This window comes from Desmodus rotundus, chromosome 3 (genome assembly GCF_022682495.2).
Source record: "Desmodus rotundus isolate HL8 chromosome 3, HLdesRot8A.1, whole genome shotgun sequence".
NCBI classification, from domain to species: domain Eukaryota; kingdom Metazoa; phylum Chordata; class Mammalia; order Chiroptera; family Phyllostomidae; genus Desmodus; species Desmodus rotundus.
In genome coordinates, this window is record NC_071389.1 from 38826495 (window position 1) to 38852236 (window position 25742).

Below are 25742 nucleotides of genomic sequence, written 5' to 3' on the forward strand. Positions count from 1 at the left end.
GTCCAAGTCCTTCCCCAGATGTTGGCGACTTGCCTGGCTGGCTTAGAAACTGACAGCAGGTCACTGTATTCCCATGTCTGTCACTTCCCTTTGGAGCTACAGTGACCACACTGGGGCCACATCTCTAGTCCATATGCCCAGCAGAGCAGGGCATTCACTAACTAGAGAGAGGAACCGGTCTATCATGGACAGCATCCTCCTCCTTGTTAGCAGAGTGGATGGAGGCCAAACTGGTCCCAGCACATGCTGCCTCAGCAGGCAGTGGGTAGAGGCAGGTGGATGCTGTGGGAACACCTGGGGCGTTATGGCGACTGCAGTAACCAAGCAGAACCGTCTTCAGTGGATCCTGTGGGGGCAGCCCTACTTAGCTGTCAACGTAGAGGCTCTTCAATGGCACTCCCAGCTTCACTCAGCCAACATGCCAATCACCATCCACTAGTGGGCAGGGCTGGAGTGAGTCCAGTGCTACCGTCCCTGGGGCTGGTGAGCTGTGCCCACAGCCTTTCTCCCTCCCACCAGTCTCCTTCTTCAGGCTGGACAGTGTGACACTGTGGAAAAACTAGCTTTGGAGTCAGAAAAACCTGGGTTCAATTCTGCATTCTACTACGTTACCCCATTCTCTGATTCTTATACTACCTTCATTCTATGCACTTCCAAAAATAAATAAATAAAGTCTTTTTAAAAAGCTCAACTAATTGACAGCTAATTCTAATTCTAGTGTGTCCAGCTAAAAATCAACCCTCTTTGAAAAGCACAATTATTTTAACATTTTATAGACATCAACATGGAAGAAATAATATTTTCATTCTTTCTGTGTATTTTTTTAAGAAGGGTTTTCAGAATTTCCATGTCAAGCCCTACAACACCATTTACCTTAACTAAAATTACAATGTTATTTACATTTAACTTAATATCAGTCCATTCATGGCCCTCATCTTACCTGACGTGCCAACAGCAAAGGACACAATGGGTCATCCCCTTCCTGGAAACACGTTTTTCTCTTGACCTCTCTCCTGGATTCCCACCCCCCCCAACTGGCCATTCCTACTCAGTCTCCTTCACTGTTTTTTTCTCATCTCCCCAACTTCTAAACGTTGAGATATCCCATTGCTCATTCCTTGAAATTCTTCTCCTCTCTATCCGAACTCATTACTTCAGTAATCTCATCCACTCCAATGGTTTTCAAAATCAGCTAAATAACAAAGTCTCACAAATGCCCGTTTTCTGCAGATACCTCTTTCCTGAGCTCTAGGTCCCTTCATCCAGCCCCTACTCCACAACTATACCTGTGCATCTGCTCCGCATCTCAAACTGAGTGTCCAAACTAACATTCCCCAACCCTTTCTTCCTCCAATGCGTCCCACTCAGTAAATGGCTGCTCCATCCTTCCCAGTTTCTCAGCCCCAAACCCTTGGAGATATTCTCGATTGCGCTCTCTCTCTCTCTCTCTCTTTCTCTCTCTCTCTCTCACACACACACACACACTCACACACACACACACACACACACACACACACACACCCCAAAGTCCTAATAAGTTCTGCAGGCCTTTAAAATCCATGTGGAATTTAATTGTTTCTCAATCCCTCCACCACTTCCTCTCTGATCCAGGCCATACTCATCTCCTCCACGTCTCCTTGTTTCCACTTGCCCTCCCTCACCACAAGTGATTCTCAACACCACCACTAGAGCAGGCCTTTGAAAAAACAAGCCAGACCTTGTAACTCAAGAGTGGTAAGATTATGTCAATGTTTACAAATGAGGAAACAGGCTCAGAAAGGTTAAGAAAACAGTCACACCACCAACAGGTAATAAAACGAGAATGATTTAAACCCACCTCCTTCTGAATCCAAAGCCCATACTACAAAGAAACCATTCCGTGCTTTAAATGCAAAGTAAATTTAGATCATAAGCTTTAGTGGAATTGAAATACACGATTTCACACACGCAAAACTCTAAAGTACATTACACGTTCGTTCGTTCATTCATTCATTCAACAAATACTGTTTGAGAATCTATTATATGCCTGGCACTATTCTAGACCTGGTGATTTGTCAATGAATAAAGAACTTATATTCCAATGAAGGAGACAAACAATAAAACAAAATAGAAAATGTCAAGTGGTAATAAGTTACAAAGAGTAATAAAGCTGGGTAAAGGACAGGGAGCACCAAAGAACAACGGGTGAAAACAAGTGGAGAAAGATGTTCTTAATGCACGGACCAAGAGCATGAGGCCAGCTACACTGAAGCGGAGGTAGTAGGAGGTGAGTGGGGGGAGTAAACATTTTAGTTAACAGTGAATGGTTAGGTAGAGGCATATCACCTGCCATGTAACCTGAAACAGATGCAGCAGAAATGCCTCTCCCGGAGCATTAAAGGAAATGCTTCTAACCTTTCAGCGTACAGCAGATTAAAGTGTGTATAACAATGCCCAGCACACAGTGTGCTCAGGGTGTCTTAGTATCTTGGAGTGTAGTATCTGCCACTCGTTCAACTTCAAAACAGTCCTCACTATTCTTGGACCCCTGCATTCTGATATGCATTTTACACTCTGTCAAATTACAAACACACCCACACATGTTAAGATTTTGATCTGGGTTGCACTGAATTTATTGCATTGTCTGCAAAACAACAACAATATTTACAAAGGTACCAAGAAAAGAGTTGTACATAGAACACACAAAGACCTACATATCAATAAGAAAAAGAAAACCACTCAAGATAAAACTAGGGGGAAGGATATGAGCACAAAAACCTGTAAGAGAAAGCCTGAATAGCCGACAAACATATGAAAAGAAGCTAACCTTCAAAGTATTCAGGCAAATGCAAAATAACACAGTGATGAGGAATCATTCTGCACCCATCCTACTGGCAAAAACTACAAGTCTCACAGCACTAAATGATTTAATTATTGCTTTTTGCATGGAGTGTAGGGAACTCTTATACCCTGTGGGTGGGTATATACATTGGGAAATGCACTTTAAAATATAACTTGACAATATCCATTAAATGGAAGATGCATATATAGTAAGAGCCAACAGTCTGGTCCTAGATATTCTACCTTGCCACATCCTTTCACGTGAGACCAAAGGGATAGATACAGCAACAGTTATTAAAGCTTTTTTTGTTAAAGAGTCGCATATGGTAAACGACCTAAATGCTCATCATCAGAAGACTAGGTAAATAAACATTGTTACATTCATTTAACCAAACACAAAGTAGCAGTTAAAATGAAAACATTAGAACTCTATGGCTATGGAACAATAAGGATAAATCTCAAAAACAATGTTGAGCCAAAAAAGTAAAACACATGTTCAGTGTGAATGCATTTTTGTCAAGTTTTAAAATATCTATCACCTAAAGTACATTTTGTTTTAGATATATACTACCTAAAAATTCTCTCAGAAATGTTAAACCCAAAATTGAAAATACTGGTTTCCACTGAAGGAAAGATGGGACAGGTTCAGGCAGGGGCACCACAGAGGGTTCTACTGGTGTCTGTGATATTTTAATTCTTAAAGAAAAAAAATCTGAAGCAAATAAGGCAATATTTTAAGCTTGGTCAATATTGGGTAGTGGGTATAATGATGTCTATTATATTATTCTTTACATTATCTGAATGCTCAAAATATGTATAATTTTAACAGCAACAATAAAATACCCGGATGGCTTTATTGGTTGCAAGTGAGACTTTTCAGCATTTTGAAGGCCATCTGTAGAAATATATGGCCATATGCATCTTCCCGAAATTATGTATCTGCTTCCAAGCAAAAGTAAACACACCATATTACACTGATTGTCAGAGGAGTGAATTTGCTATTGTTCTCCATGCTGGGGTCCCTTTGAGTTGAGTGTCTTTCAACTGGACTCTGTCTGGAACGGGAGCCCCTGACGTGATGGCCCAAACCGTCTCTCCAATCACCTGCAGGGAAATTGCCTGCGACTGCACATTTGAATTACGCACAGTTCCCATTTTTCTTATTGGATCTTCATAATCGAGATTTGTTTATTGAAGTATACATCTCTCCTTCTTAACACATGGAAAATATATGACTTTTGCATAGCCTTCTATATTTCAGTTCTGAATTCAATGAACACCTAGTAAGCTTTCTCATGATTACAGGTGCTTTCTCTAGCAACCCAAATGTGAGCTCCTTAACTCTCATTCTGACAGTGTCTATACTGTCTTTTTTTATGGAAGCTAACAACTACTCCGAAAATGTATAAGCTACCCCTCAGAGGTGTTCTCATATCAGAGCATGAGGTTTAAAATCAGACAGAACAGAACCAGGGTCAGGTCACAACTCTGCAAATTATTAACAGGTGATCTGGTGGAAGTTACTTCGCTTATCTAAATCGAAGTTTCATCCTTTGTAAATGGGGATAATAAAAGTGTTATGGTATTTTTTAAAAGTGTATGTATGTTATAGAAATCTGTGGTGAATTAACTGAGATGATGAATGAAAAGACTCAGAAAAATGCTTGTTACATATTAAAGATGAATTAATAATTAATAGTACTATTCTTAATTGCCATAAATATTAGCTATGGGGCTGGCCAAAAAGTTCATTTGGTTTTTTCTGTAAGCTGGCTCTGGTAGTGCTTAGTTGTCTTCAACTTCATTCCAAGGGATTTTGTTAGCTTGTATTGTGAGAGCTGTCACATCAGTGTGCATTTAAAAAAGCTATCAGAATTGGTGAGTTTTTATGTACCAATTTTAATACTGAAGATGGAAGAATATAAGCAACATTTTCAGCATATTATACGTTATTATTTCAAGAAAGGTAAAAACACAACTGAAATGCAAAAAAGAAAAAAGGATTCGTGCAGTGTATGGAGCAGGTGCTGTGGCTGACGGAACATGTCAAAGGTGGTTTGCGAAGTTTCGTGTTAGGGATTTCTTGCTGGACGATGCTCCATGGTCAGGTAGGCCAGTGAAGGTGATAGGGATCAAATCGACACATTGAGAACAATCTAAGTTATACCACGCAGGAGATAACCGCATACTCAAAATACCCAAATCAATAAAGTTATTGATGAAAATGAAAAACGTGTCTTTTATGGAAAAAAACCATATGGACATTTGGCCAACCCAATATTATCATCACTGGGGGAACATAACTGACACATGTGAGACCTTGTTTCTATTTTCAATCGATCATCAATCAAGAGTCCCTGATTCCTACAACTCAAATGTAGAATTAACACTTTTTCAAAGAAAGCCCACCCCACAACATACAAGTATTAGAGAACATTTTGTTTCCCTAAATTGGGGTCAGTACGGGCATCTTCAAAGTGTTTGAGCTAGAGTACAAGGGATGCGTTCCCTGACTCTACAACACAGAGTTGGGCATTTCTTCTTCTGGACACCCATAGTTCATGCTTCGGCACTTCTAATACCGATTTAAAAAACAAATAAACCACACTGTTGTCATTTACTATTTTCTTTACCCGTTTGTCTGCTCCTTCCACTCAGCTGTGGGCTCCAGAAGGGAAGAGACGGTCTTAGTCACATCTTTATCCTCTGTTTCAAGCACAGTGCCTACCGAACTCTGGGTGCTCAGTGAGTATCTCATGTACAAATGAAAATGAGAAAGCAAAATCAAAACAATATTTACTGATTGCGTGCTGTGTGCCAGACACAGAGCTAGGTCCTTTGTACATAGCACGCGATACAGTCCCGTAATAACACCATGAATCAAACACAATCATTACCCATGCATTAAAGATGGAAAAATGATTCTCAGAGACATAAGTCTTTCCTGGGCACTAACTTTGTTCTAAGTCTAAAACTCTATTCTCTCTACTAATCTATGTCACCCACCTTATAGAATGAACTCTATTTGGGGAAAATGCAGGCAAATCAGCACTTTTAGGATAAAGACTCTCATGTATGGAAAGACTTTCATTCGACCCAGGAAGCGAAGCATTTATTTCTGACTCATCCAGCCCACTCGGTGACATCACATGCCAAGCCCCTGTTTCTTTGCGGCTTTTTCTGAGTTTCTTACTCATTGGCCTGGCACCCCACCTGCGTAGGCCTGTGGAATCTCCTTCTTTTAAGCTGACCCCTGCAGATTTCAACTCTTAGCAGCTGAAACATGAGGTCTGGGGGAAGCCTCTGGATTCGGAATTCTGTCAGCACCTTTGGTGGCCACTGTCACCACTGTCATCCATCATGGACTGGTCTATATCCCAGGTTTTTATATAACATGCCAGACTGATACTGAGACTAACTGTTTAGGTGTCTAATGAGCCCAAGAGCTACAAATTCCCAATAACTCCCACACCACCACAACCGACAGAGCTTTCAAAGGCAGTATATTAGCTGCCATGGTGTTGGGGGGTGTGTGTTTTGTACAAACCCATCAAGACAGGCATAAAAGACAATAATATAAGGTGAAGATTTCTTCATTAGTTTTATTGACATTACTTTGTTCATTCATTCATTCAGGCATGTACTCAACAATTATTTACTACACAATTGCTACCTGCCGAGCCCAGTGTGAGACAACAGAGATACAACAGTGAACAAAACAGATGCCCCACCCCCCATGATACTTACATTCTTAATATATAGTTAGAGCTCTAACAGATTAAATGTACCTTAGAGATTATCTAAACACACGCTCCCAGTTTCTGGGAGGAAACTGGGACCCAGACGTCAAACAGCTAGTAAATGGCAGTTTCTCTGCCATTCCCAATTGAAATCTCTTTCCAATACACCAGATGGCGCCCATCTGATGAGCAACATGTGAGCTGACATTTATTAGGCGCCATGAAATCGGGGACATTTCAAAAGGCTTGGCATTCAGGGAATGGAGATTTTTTTTAGTCCTCAGTTCACTGTCAGCAGCTCCACCGGAAGCAGTGGAAGCTAATTTGACAGTGTGGTAGTGTCATTTCATGGGAAAGACAGCAGGAGCCACATAAATTTTTTAGAAAGGGACTGTCATTAGCATGACCATGTCCAGTAGAGAATGTTCAGCAGGGAGTGGAGGCTTCTGAGGCATTTCAGTTGCCTTCTTTTGTCTCCTTGAAGGTTTTAATTGCATGATACTGGACACTAGAATTGTGTGGGCTACCTCAAGAAAGAGGACCTATTTTAAAAATAGAGTGGAGTTGAAAAAAAACAGAAAGACACTGGAACCCACTCCTGAGACTAAAAGAAACACCAAGTGCCAATGCCCAGAGATGGGATCCCTCTCTGAGTTATGCTTTTCCTTCTAGACACTGCCTTTCATCTGCCTTTCTCCAGAAGCTCTGCCCACTCAGAAAGGATTCACCCACCTTGGCGACGCAGCTTCTAGTCGCTGCTCCTATTCTTAACAAACTTATTTTAAACCTGCTGCTGTCAGGTGAGTGGCAAGGCCTCCTCCGCAGACTAAAAAAAGAAAGAGAAACTACATAGTTAAATATGAGTGGGGAGGTAGGGAGCTGGGGAGCTAATTCATAAACTTGGAGAGCTGTCAGGTATAATAAATGTCAGGCTCACACTACCAGCCTCCAAAATGGGGCAATTTAGGAGAAAGGTCCTAAATCTTGGCCCCTAGGAGGTGTCTGATATACGTTACCTCCTTTCTTCCTGGAGCTTATGGTTTACATGGTGGCGTGTCATCTCATTCAAGCATGACAACATCCATGTCAGGTAAATGAGTTGTTATTACCTGTGTTTTACAAATCACAAAGGTTCGAGTTATTTGCTCAGTGTCCCTCATTAAATGAGAGCAGAGGCAAAGCTCAAATCTATTTTTATGCCTTTCCTCCAAAATTTTCAAAACACGATCGCCATGTACATATCTGAATCACATCTGTTGCATTCACCACAATGAGCAGAATTTAAAGGATTGCATTTTAATCCCCTTAACACTAAACTCACAGGATAATGTAGACTCATCACAATGCCCCCCACCCCCACCCCTTGCTGCAGTCCACAGCTCAGAATTTATGACTACTTTATTAGGAGCACACACACAGGCTGTTAGCAACCTCCGTCTAAATAGAAGCCAGCACGTCTTCTTATCTCCCCACCTGCATTATTCTTAAGATGATTAACTCATACTTGGGAGCAGTGCCCTGGTATCTAGCTTAACATCCTGAGTTCAAAGGTACTTGGCTCTGGACATGGAGAGGTGACCCAGAATTTTACAGCAAAGAATAATACAGAACTGGACTTGGGATCCAAAAAGGTTTTTACAAAGGTCTTTAATTCTCATTTGGCCTGGGCAGTCTAGTTTGTCTGTCATTCATTCATTCATTCATTTACTCACTCACTTACTCACCCATCCATTTGCATAGCAATTTCTTCAGTCATGGGGGAATCCAGTCATTCAACATGTCACTTTTATCAGAAAGGGGGCATTCTTATGTGACTAAATCCAGTTCTTGCTCTCAAGGAGCTCACAGTGGAGTAGGAGAAGAGACGTGTAAATTAGATCATTACAACAGGTCTGGAAAAGTGCTAGAGGAATTGCTATAGGAACACTGGGAAACAGGGGCCAGCTTTTAGAAGACCTTTGACAGGGCCTTCAAGGATAAGCACAAAGAACGCGGACACAAGGGAAGGGGTGAAAGGTAGGGGATGCATTCTAGGCAAAGGACTAGAGGAATGAAATTACACGGCATGGCTGAAAAATAGTGAGTCCAAGACAGCAAGAGCATCCACATGGGACATGGGGCAGGAATGGCCTGGGAGGAGCACATACAAATGGCCTTTTTATGTCACTCTAAAGAGTTTATCTTCTCTCTTCACTAGCAGAAAATTAAGAACTCTTTTTCATCTAGAATGGGAAATTTTGATGTTTGAGAGTAGGACGTATCACTCCTTTCTCAGGGTAGAGGGAGTCAGACGGAGGGGACTGACCTCACCGGCCCTGCCAGGCTCTTAGGACCCCCTGGAGGATGGATACCCAGGGGCTAGATTCGCAGGGCTGCCCCACAGAACTCTCCGCCGTGATGGAAATATTCTGCACTGTCTAATAGGGTAGCCACTGGCCACATGTAGCTTTTGAGCATGTGAAATGTGGTGAGCGCAATCAGGAAATGACTTTTCAATTTAAATTAATTAAAATTTAAACTTGCCGCATGTGGCAAGTGGGGACTGGGACTGGTGAGCAGAGAATTAGAATTTCCTCAGCTGCTTCCACCTCCTCCTCCTGCTCTCAAGTGCTCTAGCCTCCGAATCTCCGGGGATGAGACAGATTGCCCCTTTGGGGGGCATTGCAGACACTCTATTTACTGGCTGTCGCTCACTGGATTTCAGTCCTGGGAGGGCGGGGACCACGTGTTTTCCATGTGAGTATACCCAAACGGCCAGCCTGGGGTCTGACACGAAGAACCTGGGTGAGCCAAAGCAGGAACTGAGCAGACGATTCCTCTTCTCCTAAAGAAGCTTAAGGAGAAGTTAAACACACACCACTGCCGAGACTTTTTTTCATAGCCCAGAAGTAAGCTAGATAGGAAAATAAATTATTCCGGTTACCTTTATCATTCATCTAAAAGAATTTCCTTCTTCCCACTATCAGGGCTCTAGGCAAAGGAGGTGGCAGATTTTCTTTCTCTCGGAACGGAACGTTGTTCCTATGTTCTACTGCTTAAGCAAAGACAGTAATTACAATTTTTCCGGTATCTTGACTATAAGAAATCCCCTAAGAAAAAAGAATAGCCCAAAAAGATAACTAGTGTTGAATAGCACTTCGTGGTTTATGAAACATTTTCTCACGCACCGGTGGGTTTGATCTCAACAACAGCCTTGTGAGTTTCAAATCCTCACTCCCATTTACAGAAGAGGAAGTGAAGACTCAGAGATTATCCAAATTGTTTAAAGAGACAACCTTCTAAGAGGTGGAATTAGACTGGACAATCAGATTTACCTCAGAAGCCACCTATCATGTGTAAGGAAAACACTCTAGGCCAATATAAAGGTGTATTAAATGTAAATCCTGAAGAATGGATTAGATTTCAACATGAGAAAATTGAAGAAGAGGAAGGTACTTCAGACAAAACATTGAGTTTCACCTGTTCTTTTTTCCCTGCCTGGAGAACTACCTCTTCTTTTTCTCTTTTTACTTGCCCCAAAGATTACTTCCCCCTGAAAGAACCCAGATTAATTAATTAGGTTCCTCTTCAGAGAAGGTAAAAACCTTCCATTTCAAAGACGTTGACCGGCTGTCAGGTCACTTGTCAGTTAATTAATTTATCCATCCATTCAACCAACAAACTTTTAAGAAGCCCTGTTTCAAGCCAGTCCCTCCACCGGGAATTCACAGATGAGAAAGGAAACAGCCTTCCTTCTCTAGAAGCTTCCTTGCCTCGTGACACTGATTACCTTGAACTGAACTATTACACACTTCTAGATTTCATTTGTCTACGGCACACTGCGCCCACCCCAATCACACTAAGCTGAGAAGTAATGTCTTAGTACATACTGATGACAAACATTAATTAATTGGGGATAGAAAAAAGTGAGAAACAATAAATTACTATTTGCTGAGCATTTCTTAAATCCTTGTACTAAGACCAGGGTGAGAAAGGGAAGAAGGACAAAACAAATATGAGGAAAAGGCACTTCCCTAAGGAGCTGAGAATCTGATGAGGAAGACCAGAAGTCAAAAAGACCGAATTGAAATTTAATAAAATAATTAAGAATACACTTCATAAAGCAACCTGGAATCTCATAAAACACACACATTAAATGATGGTTTCACTGCACACACTTATGGCTCATCTGCAGTGTGCGACATGCAGGGCTGGCTATTTGGGAAAGAACAGCTAAAGTCTTAACCAGGTTTCACCCATCATCTGACTAAACTCGCCAATCGGAAAACGCCAGCACCACTGCCCTACATTATATTAACATGAGGAAAACTGAGGCTCAGAAAAATGTTAGCTTGACCAAAGTCTCAAGTAATTGGAGGCACCAAAGCTCAAATTCAGGTGTCCTGATTGCATGCCCACTCTTGCTTCTGTTAGACAATATTGCCTGCGTTCTTATGGTCAACTAACGAAAGGCAAAAATGATGAACAGAGGCTGGAATGAGCTCAGGAGGGTGGACTTGGAAAATGGAGGATGGATATGACATTACTATGAAAATTAAAATTTTAGTCATTAGATTGAGCTTACTACTGCAGATTCAGCTTATGTGATTAAACCCCAGGGACCATTCTTATTATCAAGGCTTGGTTAATCATATCAGCCATTCATTCCCTCTGGGATTCACCTTTGTTCTGGAAAGGACCCTATTTAAGATAAAGGTAGACCTGCCGCCTTCTTGCATTCCCTGGTAAGATTTTCCCAGCTGTGCATACCCAGGCATATGAAATAATGAAGAGCAGTTACATTTGCATGCATCTGTACTATATATGCATCTACTAGCAAGGTGGACATGCTAAGAAAGAAAACCAAGGGTGGGATGCTGAAATCTGGCAGAGATTATTTTATTCATCACTGTATCTCCAGCACTTAGCAAGGTACGAGGCACAGATTAGTCCCTCAATAAAGACATACTGCATCACTGAACTTCACTGCTTTGTTTTTCTGGTCAACTATCAATCGACACAATCTCTGCTGTACAACAGCCAAAAGGGGAAACACAAATAACCACCATAACTGGGGGAAGGGAGAAGAGCGGGGATAAAGAACTGAGAAGGACACTTTTACATATACTTACGATCTTTGTCAACTTGCCCCTTCCTTCTCCAGCCCCATGTTCCAGCCTATCAAGTTTAAAAGTGTATCAACCAGAGCAGAAAACAGATCATCTGCCTCACCAGCAAGTAGGGCCTGGAATTGGCCATGTTGCCATAGACCTAATATCTGCTGTGCTCAGAGTGGGGTCTGGCATCCAGGTAATAACTGAGTCACTATCTTTCTGTGGACGGCACCAGCGCACATATAGGACATCACTGCTAACTTAGTTTGCTATGCTTTTCCTTATCCAGAATGGGAATGCCACTCATTTATTTAAACTTCTGAGTCTAGCCCTTGCCAGGTCCCGTCGTGAGAATTAAGAGGCTGCTTCCCTTACTATAAGATCTTGGCTGGGTTCTGCTGTAGAAAGGATGCCATGGGGCTTGTTCCTCTCACCTGCGGAGCTTCAAACACCCATTACTTTTACCTTCTGCAGCTAGGCCTCCTCGGCCGTATTACCCCCTGCATTCTGATACAGCTGAAGGGAAGCCCTGGTTTCCGGGAGCCCCACGCCTACTGCTTATTAATGCCTCTAGTCACAGTCAAGTTATTTCCCCTAATTCTTATATTTCTCAATCTCACATAAAAGTCTTAGGACATCTTACGGAAGGGCCTGCTTGAGTTACAACAACCATGCAGTCTTTGGTTGGAAGGCGCTAGTTTATCTTTTTCTAGGTACTATAGATGAAAAGATATCACAAGTAAATGGTTATGAATTTATGGTTGAAACTGGTAAGAGTACAGCGTATTTTACAAGCCCAACTCCAAAGTCCTAGGAAAAAAGCAACCTTCAACTTACCATGAACTTTTTCTAAGCCTTAAAACCATCTTTAGTTCTTTTTTTTTTTTTTTTTTGCCCTTCAGGGGTTCTGAGCATCTCTGTGACAAAAGCATTTTTAGGTGCTTCTCTTCTGCCTTTAATCTGCTAACTCTGAGCAAAGGGGTCACAAAGGACTTTCATGGGCAAAGGCATGAAGAGACAGAGAGGCTCCTCTGGAGTGGAGAGAGCACCATGACCCTTTCGGGGTGGGGAGTGCAGTATACATCAGGGGACTGCAGCAGATCCCTGCATTTCTAAAGGAGGTGTTCAGAATCTATTGGCCCTTACAATTCTTTATTCTCCCTTCTCAAGGGAAAAATAAAAATACAAGGGCGGGGGGGAAGCAAACCCATGCACAAAGACAGTAGCAACACACACATAATTCCTTGGGTATGTATACGACCCTGCGTTGGATGCTTTACAATTTTTAGATATTCTCTGCAATTCAGTTTTTTTCCCCCCAACCTATTTAACAGTTTTTGAAGTCACTACTAAGAATTCTAATATTTACCAGCAAATACTAAAGGTCATAATCTACTGACCATTCTTAAAACAACTTTTAAATCCCCTTTTCATTTGTAAAGAATCAAAATTCTCACTAAGAATTTCAAAACACAATTAAAGAGAACTATGTTTTTAGACAGTCTCCATTTGTCATTCTCCAGGGCTGTCCAACCTGCAGCCCAGGATGGCTATGAATGCTGCCCAACACAAAATTGTAAATTTACTTAAAACATGAGGTTTTTTTTGTGATTACATGTCACAATGTATTTAATGTATGGCCCAAGACAACTCTTCTTCTAGTGTGGCCCAGATGCCAAAAGGTTGGACACCCCTGTGGGATTTCAAACATCATAAAGCAACTGGGAAAATTTCAAGAAGGGCAATTTCAGATCAGTATCCTTTGATCATTGTTATTCTGGCAACATAGTTCATGTACTTAGTAGATGCTCAATAAGTACTTGTTGAATTGAGTTGAAATAGGTTGTTACCAGTTGCTAGAGTGGCCTAAAGTGGGTGCTGTGAGGTTCTTCCTCACTGAATTCCCCTGGTTTATGGGAGAGGCAGCACACACGTTAACAGCACTAATTACCCACCAGCTAAATGGGAAAGAATATGATTGATCAACCATGATGGATCAATACTTAACATGTTTATTATTATTATTTTTATTTTAATCATTCTTAAGAGCTTCCTTACTTGATAGAATAATGAGTGGTCCCTGGAATCACTGTGAATGGCTATAACTGCTGAGATGTACTTAGAAAAAAATCTATAGAGGATTAGTGGTTAATGGTGCATGTCTTCTACACACTCTCAACATGCATGGACCTACATAGTAATTTCTCCCAGTACTTTCTGCCCCCAACCCCTGCGTTTTTTCCTAATGACTAAGCTAACCAAATTCTTAACATCCATCATGATCCCTTCTCTCTCTCTCTGTTTATCTGCGTGTATTTTGGGGGAGGGAGGAAGAATATGGAGAATGGGGAGGTGAGAGTCAACCATGCTCAAAGCCAATGCCTTGGTTCCCCACCTCCCTTTTCTCTGCTCTGTTGCTTACTGTCTACTCTGTTCTTGCATCCATCCAGCTTCTGACTCTTACCTAGAACTCCCATTTTGCATGTCAGGCTTGCCTGCTGGACCAGGTTGTTTTTGATGCACTGGAAGTTTACTCCTTAATCAGATCCTGTCCTCATTTGGGCCTCTGGGAGCAACTGGATCATGGCATTGCCTGCCATTTGACAAAAGCAGTGCTGGTGGTGGCTTCCACACACCAGTGATAGAGACCAACCCCAACAACCACATGGGAGCCCAGCTTATCACCGAGGCAAATGAAAGGGACACCGAGGGTGTGCTTTCCTTAAGCATTTAGATCCAGCCCATCACATCTGTTACTCCCCACAGAAATCTTCTAGTCTCCTTTAAAAAAAAAAAAAATCCAGCTTCAGATTCCTCCTTTCCTTAATCTTTGCTATATGCTCTACCTAGAATATTCTGCCTGCTGCTTCCTTAATGTACAAACACTCATTTCCCCAAGTCTATGTTTTCCTTTATTTTATTTTTTTCCCATCCTCTCTTGGTATGCTGTCTGGTGGAGTTCGCTCTCCCATCTCTTAAACAAAGTTCATTTTCTGTCTCAGGCCCTTTTAAAAACCTAATGACATTTTAATGATCTTTTTCCATGTCTGATCCCTGACTAGACAGTGAGTCTGTCAAAAGCGAGGCACCATATCTTTTTGTTTTTGTATCCCAAATATCTAACATAGTGCTAGGTACATTCAATGAACAGAATATATATTAGATAAATATTAGACATGTTTCCTAAATGAAAGAATGGAAAAATGAACAAATGAATGGACCAATGATGAAAGATGGATATGGGTGGGCAATGACTGGCTGAGCAGCGAATCTCTGTCTCATGTCTCATGGCTGAGATCACCAAAACCTCGGTAAAGGGCAGACTAGATCAAGGCCTGATGGTCTCCAGCTGGAAACTCTGTCTTCAGAAGGACAGGGGAGTACTTGTCACATTGCTGCTCTTAACCAGTAAAAACAATATTAATTGCCCTGTTAATTAGGGATATGGGGACTACCACAAAATAACTTTCTTTTTCAACCTGTGGCTTCAAATAAACACCATCAAAAGCTACTTAAAACCCCTAAGCCTCTAGTTCTTCTTTTGTAAAATGAAGGTAATGCTATATAATGCATGAAATTATTTGGAGGACAAAATGCTGTAATTCGAGTGGAAGTATAAAGCAAGGAGGCGATTACCTAGTAGCCAGTTCATTTACATAGTTCTCCCTTTTCTTGTATTGTCATGGATTTTGAGCTTAATCTATCTTCTGCGGTGGACTGCTATCCATAGAGACTGCAGGGTGCTCTCAAAGCCCTGGGTACACAGCCAGCCCACATTTCCCAGCTTCCTTTGCAGGTAGTTGTGGCCCTGGGACTGGTTCTAGCCCACGGGATGTAAGTGGAAGTTGTGATCAGACCTGGACCCTAAAGACCACCTGTGGACCCTCTTCCCTTTCCTGTGTCTGTTCTAATTGTCCAGAATGGAGACCAACCCCAGGAAGGACATGAATCAATTTGTAGAAAATGGCTGGGCCTCCTTTTAGTCTGTGTTCCTGGATGCATGGAAAAGAGATGCCCACCAACTGGTTCACCTGCCCAGCACCGTAACATAAGCAAGAACTTAACTCCGATTTTTCTTGGATGACTATGCATTTTGGAAGAGAGGGGCTGGAAGTTCCCTAACTAATACAACTGCACCACCCTTTAGGGCAGCATCCACAGCACTGAACACAGGACAGAACTAGAACAGTGCTTGGCAAGTAGTAAATACTCATTAAACACTTCTAAAAGAAAAGAAATGCATGGCTCTGTCTATCAGCTACCAAGTGCCAGTGCTGAAAACGTGTCCTTGAATTTGAATTCATGGACTTTCTCAAAACTGACTATAAAAACAGTGTTCAAAGTATTATAGCTTCTGGCTTTCCTACCGTGTAATTCTCAGCACATATTGATTTTGAAGCTTAAATCTTTGCAATTCCCTGATAATGCTATTCCTCAGAATAATGAGGCAGGAAGGTCCCCTACGCCCACAATTGTACTGGTTGTGTAGGAACTGTGATTTTCTTTAACCACGGGTATCTGCGTTTGCTCAGGCCCTCATTATAGTGCACGGGATGTTATTTAATCTCCAGTGAACCTTTCCCAAATTCTTTTCCTCCTTCTTATGAAACACAGTTGAGTCTCTTGCAGATACTGTATTGGCTTCACTCCCGTACTTTCCAGGATGATGCTCAGAATTACCCAACCTGATTTCTGCTGCCCCTCAAACATGGGAGGTGTGTTAAGTTCATGATCCCTAGATGTGGGCAGCGCCAAGTCAGACCTGCCCTGAAGGCTGCATGCAGTGCTTCAGACTTGAACCAATTATTCAACGGTCAAGTATCTACCGAAGGCCTTCCACATGCTCTTTGCTGGTGAGGAACTTATGATCTAGTTGGCAAAGTAAGACAAATAATCAAAAAAACATACTGCAATTTTGATGTGAACCTTAGATAGAGAAAAACATCCATATTTATATTTTGACAAGTCATTTACTCCATCATTTATTTGTTCATTGAATATCATGGGGATATATCAGTGAATAAAATAATGGCCCTACTCTAATAAGCTCTCAACCAAATACTTCTACTTATAATTTGATCCCAATACATCATGACTTGTACTGACTCTGCCCATGCTACCCCTCTCCATAGAATGCCCTAACACTCTTTCTACCACTCCACTCCATCAATTCAACTTTTCTGCCTCAACTTTCTGGCAGCTACTACATCCATTCAAATTTCTGCCCAGGCACTTCCTCTTCTATTATGCTGTTCTGATCATCTATTTTTTAGAACAAAACATGTTCTGCTCTGTGTGACTTTCAGTAATTTTCTTTTTGCATTTGTTATGTTATAATTAGGAATGTACAGATCTATCTCTCCTCCTAATATGTGGTATTGGAAGACAAGGCCCACTGTGTCTTATCTACCTGTAGGTCCCCATGCCTCAAATCAGGACAGGCACACAATAATTCAGCAAACTTTTGCTGCCCTGGACTCACCTTAAAAGGAGGAAGTGAAAGCCCAATGAAATAAAAGTGCTTGCCCACGAACTCTGAACTAGTTAGCAGCAGAGCTGAAATTAGACCCATGCCCTTGCCCAGATAAATCAAATTTACTGCCATGGACCATGTGGTTTGCAGGAGTTCTGTATGAAGACAACTGTTAGTTCTGCACCTCAGTTGGCAGAATACAGTACGCCAATCTGTCTATGCTTGGTAGTATAATTACTTATGTTTCTCATGTTTCAATATCGTTTGTGTACAGGCTATAGCTATTAAGAAATAAAAATATGTAAGACTAAGGCAGCACCTTCACAAGGAGGTCATAACCTAGGCAAGACAGCAAACATATTAAAAACTGTAATATAGGTTTCTCTTCCTCCTTCTACCCCTTGTTAAAATCCTTTAAAGGCTACTCTAGATAGGTTTCTTCTTCTTCTTTTTTTTAATTGTCCTGTGGCCTAGCACAGATTCCAATACAATCTATTTAACAGAGACTCACTCCAGCAAACCTAAGATTTTCACTTCTTCACATTCTAGTAAGAATCTACAGCTTTTCATAATTTGCCCTTGCCTACCACTACAGAATCGTGGGCCCACGGCCACGATTCATTCACCAGTCAACAGCTTCTCACTAATGCTTTGTTTTGGTAAATACACTTATTTAGTTCTTTTTTGCCCCAATAAATTACTAAATGCTCTATATGCATGATTTCATGTAATCGCTCTAAGGAGAATACTTTTATTCATTCCTCCTTTTACAAATAAGAAGTCTGAAACCCATAGAGGTGAAGTAATTTGACTAAACTCATCCCGACAGCAATTGTGAGACCCAGGGTTTCAACTTGTTTTTTTCTGAGTTCAAAGCTTATGTTCTTTTTACCACATCAGAGTCCATAAGTTGTGAGTGTGGTGGTTCCAGGCTGGGGAGTGGGTAGCATTAATTGGTTGGAAAAACAAAAATGTGGTATCATTGAATTTATTTTTTTAGACACATACATTATTTTAAATAAAGACGCTGAGCTGTCTAGGTGTCCACATACCATTCTGCCCCCCCCCCTAAAAAAAAACAAAATCACTAGATCTTACCAATATGAATGACTATCCCTTGAATATGCTAGTTTAAAAAGTCAATCATCACTCTGGCTGGGTAGCTTAGTTGGTTAGAACGTTCTCCCAATATGCCAAGGTCGCAGGTTGGACCCCCAGTCAGGGAACATACAAGAATCAAAAATGAGTGGAACAACAAATCAGTGTTTCTTTCCCCCGACCCCTAAAATCAATCAGTGAATAAAATAGGCCACAGTCTGTGCAAACATGAAATATTTTTTTGAAGTAAAAGGTTTTGCTGCAAGAAGGAAAAGAATGGCTTTGGCATTGCCCCCGCACGGGGCATTTCTGAAAACCCAGTCACTTTACACTGCCTTGGTATCGCTGTTAATCACGAGTATCCTTAGAACCTACTGAAACACTGAGATCTATGGACTATTTTTCGAGGATGAACACAGTTTCATCTTATACCCAGATGGCTCCTTTAGAGACCAACCTTTTAGAACTGTCCAGCCTGCTAGAGCAGAATAATTTTGTAAACGAAGTATTTAAAGGGTTAGCGTTTACACAGCCAATAACCTTGAGAACACTGAGACAGTAAGAAGCTTAAACACACTCTTGAGGAGACAAAAAGAGAGCTCATTAGACAAGTGCTTATGACTGCTGCCCCCTGATTTTCTCATTTGGGGACTTTTATCAGCTTAGCTTCAACAGAAAGCAAAGAAAAATATCTTCCCTTTTAATGTGCTTATTGAAATGGAAGGTTTTTTGTTTTGTTTTGTTTTGTTTTTTCTTGCTGTTCCCTGAAACCCTTCTCTTCCAAACAAAACCTGCTAAGAGTAGTCTTCTTTCTTCTTTTGGACACAATGATTTTGGAAGGAGAAAATGTTGGCCTTCCGTGTGAGCAGAGGATTGGGGAGGGGCCCAGGAGCGCTGATGCAGAGGGATAATAGGCAAGGACCTACAGACGTCAGGAGCAGCCAGCCCTCCAGCATACCTCCTGCACAGAGGCCTTCTCCTCGGAAGCCTGAGAACGCATGAATAGAATCACCCAGCAAGATGAAAGGGAAACACTCCCCGAGCTGTCTTCCTTTTTCCTTTAAGTCCTTAAAGACAAATCACAGTCATTGTTACCCAGATGTTAGTGACTCAAAGACTTCAAAGAAGATTTCTCTATAACTTAAATGAGTAGATTTAATAATAGGGGAAAATTCTATTTATATCCAATGTAAAGATAATATTCATTTGTCCTTCCCTTATACTTAAAAAAAAAAAAAACTTTTATCCATCGCTGACTAATTCTCAGTGTTAACCTGGCTCACAGCCCATATTCTCTTATTTGATTCTGTAGTAAGGTAGATAAAATTTCAGCTAAGTAAAACCAGTGCTCGCAACCTAAGTACTGGATTAAGAAGTCATGTAGCTTGCTGTGAAGGACCCTGGATGAGGTGAGGGCTCTTGTTCTATGTGATTGCAGTGATGGATACAATAAACCTCACGCCTAATTTAAGAGTATCTTTAAAACAGTGAAGAATTGCACTAAGAAATATTTATTTCTATAAAAAAGCAAAACAAAAGAAATCAGTCTGACAACCTTCTTTCATATGGATCCAATGTAAGGTTTATTGCTCTAATTTTTTCATTCATGTATATGCCCCCTAAAAAATTAATAAGCAGCTACTATGTGCCAAATATGAGGCTTCACAAGTCTAGTTGGAGAGATGGACAAACATACTAACAATGAAAATATACTGTGGTAAGTAATGCAAAGGATGTAAAATGAACATAGACGCTTTGGTCACTGAGAAGGGCACCCAACCCAGGAGAAGGGGGGTGGTTTTAGAGGCAAAGGTTCAAGACTGAGAGGGCAGACTTGGCTGAAGGCCCTATGAACCCATAGCTGGTTATAGCTGGAGCACAGTTATAATACAGTTATAAATAGGGGGAGCAAACAATAAGCACATGAGGAAGGAGCTCAAACCCATGCTAACCTGAAAGACTAGAAAGCAGGAGAGAGGCGGGGCCAGTTTTGTGTTTTGGGCAGGTAATTTCAGGCAGCCTAGCGCCAGGCAGAAAGATGGATGGAAAGATCAAGTCTGAAGGAAGAAAGATGCTTGGCAGCCCATGCAATGGAGACCCTCTCTGTCTTTCAAACAGAGGGAAGGGAGCATCAGCTCTTGCATCCCCCCACTGCTGCTTCCTGAAGGGAGCAAGCACACAGGTGTCAGGCCAGCCAAAAGAAGCCCTGTGCCTGTCCCTGTGCGTGTTGGGAGGGGCAGCACAGAGGGGCACTGTCCTCATCTTTGTGACTAGCTGTGTGACTGTTAACTCTGTAGACCTCATTATGACTCAAGTAGGTCTCCAGGTATAGACTTGGAGGGCAAGCAGAAGCAAGCCACATGTTCCAGCCCAGCTTTGGGAGCAACATAAGGGTATTTTTATCTCTGTCTGGTTTATCTCTATGTCTGGTTTGCAGTTGGCTCAAATGCACAGGGAGAGGGGCATGATTCGACAGCCCTCCCAAAGTTTTCCCAATAAAATCTAAATCAAATAAATGGCCTTGGGCATGAGAAGGAGAGAGAGATGGCAGACACTCTGAAGTTGGGACAAAAGATATGGTGTCATCAGTAATAAAGGGCATATGATCTCTCAAAACCGCCACAAAGATAAACAACTAAACCACTTCTAAGCTAAAAAAAGAAAACCCTATAAGGTAGCACTCCTTTTTCTGCATTCCTTAACATTGTTAGTGTATTTATTTTTTATATAAAACTTCCTTGTGTCAAAAAACATATCGAGACCATCTTCTGTTTGCCATATACTTCAGTCTCTGATGAAAAATAATTGCTTTGAAGGGGGAGGGGGCACCATGTTTGGACACCCTTAATCAGTGCATTGCCTGATAAGACATTTATTAAGGATAAAACATTTCTTTTATCCCAATAGCTGCCTCAGCAGTTGTTAAAATGAGGATGGGGGTGGGGGAAAAAAAGCCTTTATCATTTCCTGATCTCTCTAGCAAATTGCCAATTTATGCACAGAATATTACAAATACTGCTGAATTATTTGAGCCTGGAATTAATTTAGAAAATCTTCTCCTTCTTTGAGTGCCCAGGGATTTGGCTTATCTTTATTTGCTGAAGGAACCATGTCACTGAAAGCAGTCCCGGGATTATTTCAAGTGAATGAATAATGAAATTGCCCAGCTTTCTAATGGTTTCCAAATTCCATGACTAGCTCGGGACGCTCTCCTGGGTAGTTCATCGGCTGGATTCTCCCAGTGCAGGAAGCAACCAGGCTCGGAACAGGAGCTCCTCTATGGAGCGATCGCAGCCAGTGAGGAAAACCCACCGCCACTGGGGGTTACTGAAGGCTGCTTTGGAAAATGGAGAAAAGATATTTCATCCTTCAGACAGTATCATTAGGGTAACACACACAAAAAATAGTCAATTACCAAAAGTGGCTTTTCTTTTTTTTTTAAATAATCCTTCATTAGCGTGAAATCCCTTAATCATGGAGGAAATCATTGCTCTTGCTGGAGGTAAGAATGTGCCAAACGAGAGAGAGGACTTCTTGGCTTTAAAGCAGGGGTAAGTCAGGATGGAAAACAAAGAACCCAAATGAACTGCCGTTTTACACAAAGTTTTCTACGTAACACAGCTATACTTCCACAAACCCTCCACTCACCCATGCTACTCAGTCGTGTAACCAGCAACCATAGTGGTTACTCCCTTCCTTTTTTCTTCTTGCTCAGCCATGGGCCTTTATTGAGGAAAACCATATAAGTAGAAAAATAAAAACAAAAATATATGCTTAATGTACAAAACCAGCTACATATTTACTATTTGGCAAATTTCACTCCAATAATTCCTCTACTCCTACCCAAATACACATATATACACAGAGATAAATGGAAAATGTAGACTTTCATTCTGCTTTTCCACTTAGACCATAAGTATTTTGTCAAGTCCTTAGCCATTAAAAAAAAAATTACAGCATATAATATTCTATCTTATGTCCATGACATAGAATGTAAGATATTACTTAAAAAAAAAAAAACAATTGAATCCCCAACACTCAAAACAGTGCCTGGCAAAGAGTAGGTGCTCTATAAATTTCTGAAGGATTAATAAAATAATACAAATAAATGAACAAACAAATGAATGAATGAGTGACTACATAGAGAGATGGTTTTCCCTGTAGAACTGCTGAATGAGCAGTCAGTCCGTCACTGTGCTACCCCAGCAAACCGGTGTGGAAAAAGCAGACTCCTGAGTAAGGAAAGTCTGAGTCAAACCTGGTTTCACTGAAATTGTTTTAACTCATTCTATTACACACTTGATACACATTCTATGGAACCCAAACAACACATCTCTTTTGTTCTATTAAATAAAATTACCAAGTCTTGTTTTAAAAAGAGTATTCTGGTCTCTTTCTCAGTCCACTGACTAAATCAGAATGTTGGCCCAGCATAGTCACAAGCCCCTCTCCATAAGATTTCTGGTAATTCTATTGACCTGGCATTTCAAGGCATTAAAATAAATATAATCAGTTGTAAATATCTACTGATTAAACATTAAACCTAAGACATAAAATTGCTGTGTTCAAGGGGCTGCCATTTCCCAGCTATTCATCTCTTTAGGTGCAATTTTGATACATTTGCCTTAATGTGCCATTTATGAAATGTATACCTTAAACCAGCAGTGAAATGAAACCAACATCATTAATTCAACACAAATCAGGGAGCTGCCACATGCATTATCCTACCCTGTGCTATGTTATCAGCACGCTATTTCCCGTGCTGGATGTTACAATTGCTCGATATTATCCCTTATTGCTTTAAAGGCAATTTTACATTTCACATTCAAATTAATGGCTACTCTCTAGGGGTTTATTATGTTTAATTACTTCTTATTTCTGAATTCTCCCTTTCTCTCAGAACATCCTTCCCTTAAACGATGGTCAAAGACTTGCAGTGCTACCACAGAGCACAAGAGCTGTTAAACCGGATGCTGACTAGAATGGATGTGGAATTTGGAATACACTCTGATTTTTCATGTTTTTCCTTTTTTTTAAAAAAAAAAATCTAACTGTAACAGCATAAACAAAAAAAGTAAAATTAAAAATAAAATAAATTTAAATGTAACTTTGAATTACAGTTTATATTCAATATTATTTTGTATTAGTTTCAGGCAGAAAGCACAGTCATTGGAGATAATCATATCCGCTAAAAATTGATTCTCCCCCATATTTCAAGCACCCACCTGGCACCATACATAGTTATTAGGATATTAGTGACTATATGCTCAATGCTGTACTTTATATCCCCATTACAATAGTCTCTTTAAATTCAAGAACAAAGTCTCTGAGACCTATACAAAAGTAGTATCTGGTCAGTTTAAGAACCTGGCAAGGACAAAGGTCCTAGGCCCATCAGAGCCTTCCTGTGCCACCCAGCACCACACTCGTACACACAAAGGGTACACCAGGTCCTGCCTGTGAAGACCGTCTTAGCCAGAACTACTTGCTAGTACCCATCTGGCACTCAGCTACACCGACATTGCTGATCTTTTCAGATTCCAACCTCGGTCTTCATTCAATTCATTTTACTATTTCGTCTTGTCCTTCAGACTCAAACCCTTGAATAATGTTGCCAGTTCTCTAGTCTCGTTTCCCTTCTTGTTCATGATGTGTTGTGGCTACTCAGCTAGCTGGTTTTCTGTAATGATATAAACCCTGCCCTCTCCAGAAGCACCTTGGATGCACCTTGGTCACACTGAGACATCCATGACTGGGTGCCCCTAATTCCCAAAGCAGACTTCAGTCCCTCCAACAGTCTGGCAGCTACTGTTCCTAGACTGGACCCCCCCGCCAGGCCCTGGGCCCATTCTGGAGGCAGGACTTTTACCATCAGCCTTAAAATCTAGGGCTTGGTATTAGGTTGTCCTTAGAAACCCAGCATCTGGGCCTGGCAGTTGTTCTTTCACCTGGGCTCATGAGTCCCCAGGATGACTTCTCTGCCCAAAACCCTGTTTCCCTAACTCGACATATCCCCCTCTCTAGGTCATGGACTGGCCCTTGGGTTCTGCTCAATTGCCTTTCCTCGCACCTCAAATGTCTCTAGGACAGGAGTCAGACTTGAGCCCCTTTTATGGTGGCCGAGGTCCTGCCTCCTGCAGATAAACTGCCCAGGTGTCATTGATGTTTCCAGCGGACTATTACCTCCATTCTCCAAAACTGTGCTCTGTCAGCTTCTCTGGCATTCTAAGTGCTAACTAAACACTGCTGGATTCAAACCTTAAAACTATGCCTAGCACCTAGCATTTTTTATGCATCTATGGTGGATGAGATACATGCATTTTCTTTTTACTTCTTCCCAATAGTCAATATAAGAAACAGACTATTATCTCACTTTGAAGATGAAGAAAATGACAGAGAGATGACCCAGGGTTCCACTGATGTGAGAATCACAGCCTGCACTTGACCCCGACCGTTTCTCTGCTGGCCAGATTCTGTTTCTACTTGTATTAGTTTCCTGTAACAAGTGCCCTCAAACTTGGTCTTAATACAAAAGAAATTTATTCTCCCAGAGTTCTAGAAGACAAAGTTTAAAATCGGTTTCACCAGCTGAAATCAGGGTATTAGTAAGGCTGTACCTTCTTCAGAAGCACTAGGAGAGAATGCTATTCTTTCCTCTTCCAGCTTCTCCTGGCGGCTAACATCCCTTGGTTTTGTGATCACTCCAATCTCTGCCCTGGTGGTCACACTGCCTTCTTCTTCTATATCAAATCTACCTCAGCCTCACACTTAAAAGGACACTGCATTTAGACCCCACCTGGATAATCCAGGATAATCTCCCTACTTCAGGACACAATTTAATCATACCTGCAAAGTCCCATGTGAGGTAACATTCACAGCACCTGGGGATTAGGACCTGGATTTCGGCGGGGTAGGGGGGTGAGGGTGTCATTATTCAGACTATAACACCGCTAAACAACACATTTCCAATTTTCATTCATTGAAAGCACTGGATTTTTTTTAGGCATTGTGAATTTAAAATTAATATTCATAAGAGTGAATTTCTTGAGTTTCCAGAACAAGATGCATGCATTTCTCACATCCACGATCTCATACATTCTTCAGAGTAGCAGGAAAGGAGGCATAAGTCTCCTAATATTATAGCAGGGGAAACTGAGGCTCAGGGAGAAATAGATTCTTTCCTCTTGCCAAGAGGCCAAGGTAAGAAGGGAGCAGGTGAAATGTGCACGTAACAAAGTGACCATGACTGATTTCCTGGCTGAACAATCATCATGGTCCCCAGACCCTTCTCTACTCCACCTATTTCCTTTCTTCTAGAAGACAGACAGGACCTCTCGCCTGTCCTCTCACCAGTCGGGGAGTCACCGGGGTCCTTTGTGTGCTCTGCCTCTATGACCCAGGGCCATGCTGCTTGTCCTTCTCTTCTAATGCATCGAGATAATGACTTCGATGAGCCTTTCTCCCAAGTCACTTTCCTCATCCACAAACTGTGTTACTTTCTCCCCTCGTAATTATTCT

General features: G+C 41.4%; 1 protein-coding gene across 10 annotated transcripts in view; it reads right to left on the reverse strand.

Annotated features, from left to right (window-relative positions):
* Window positions 1–25742, reverse strand: part of DAB1 (DAB adaptor protein 1) — a 390626-nt gene that overhangs the window by 207743 nt on the left and 157141 nt on the right. The window contains exon 3 of one of the 10 annotated variants that reach the window (XM_071220927.1): window positions 21873–21947. The exons of the other annotated variants lie outside the window; for them this stretch is intronic. Coding sequence (XP_071077028.1) covers window positions 21873–21876 — 4 coding nt within the window. The 5' untranslated portion in view covers window positions 21877–21947. The remainder of the gene's footprint in view (window positions 1–21872; window positions 21948–25742) is intronic. 10 annotated transcript variants of the gene reach the window in all.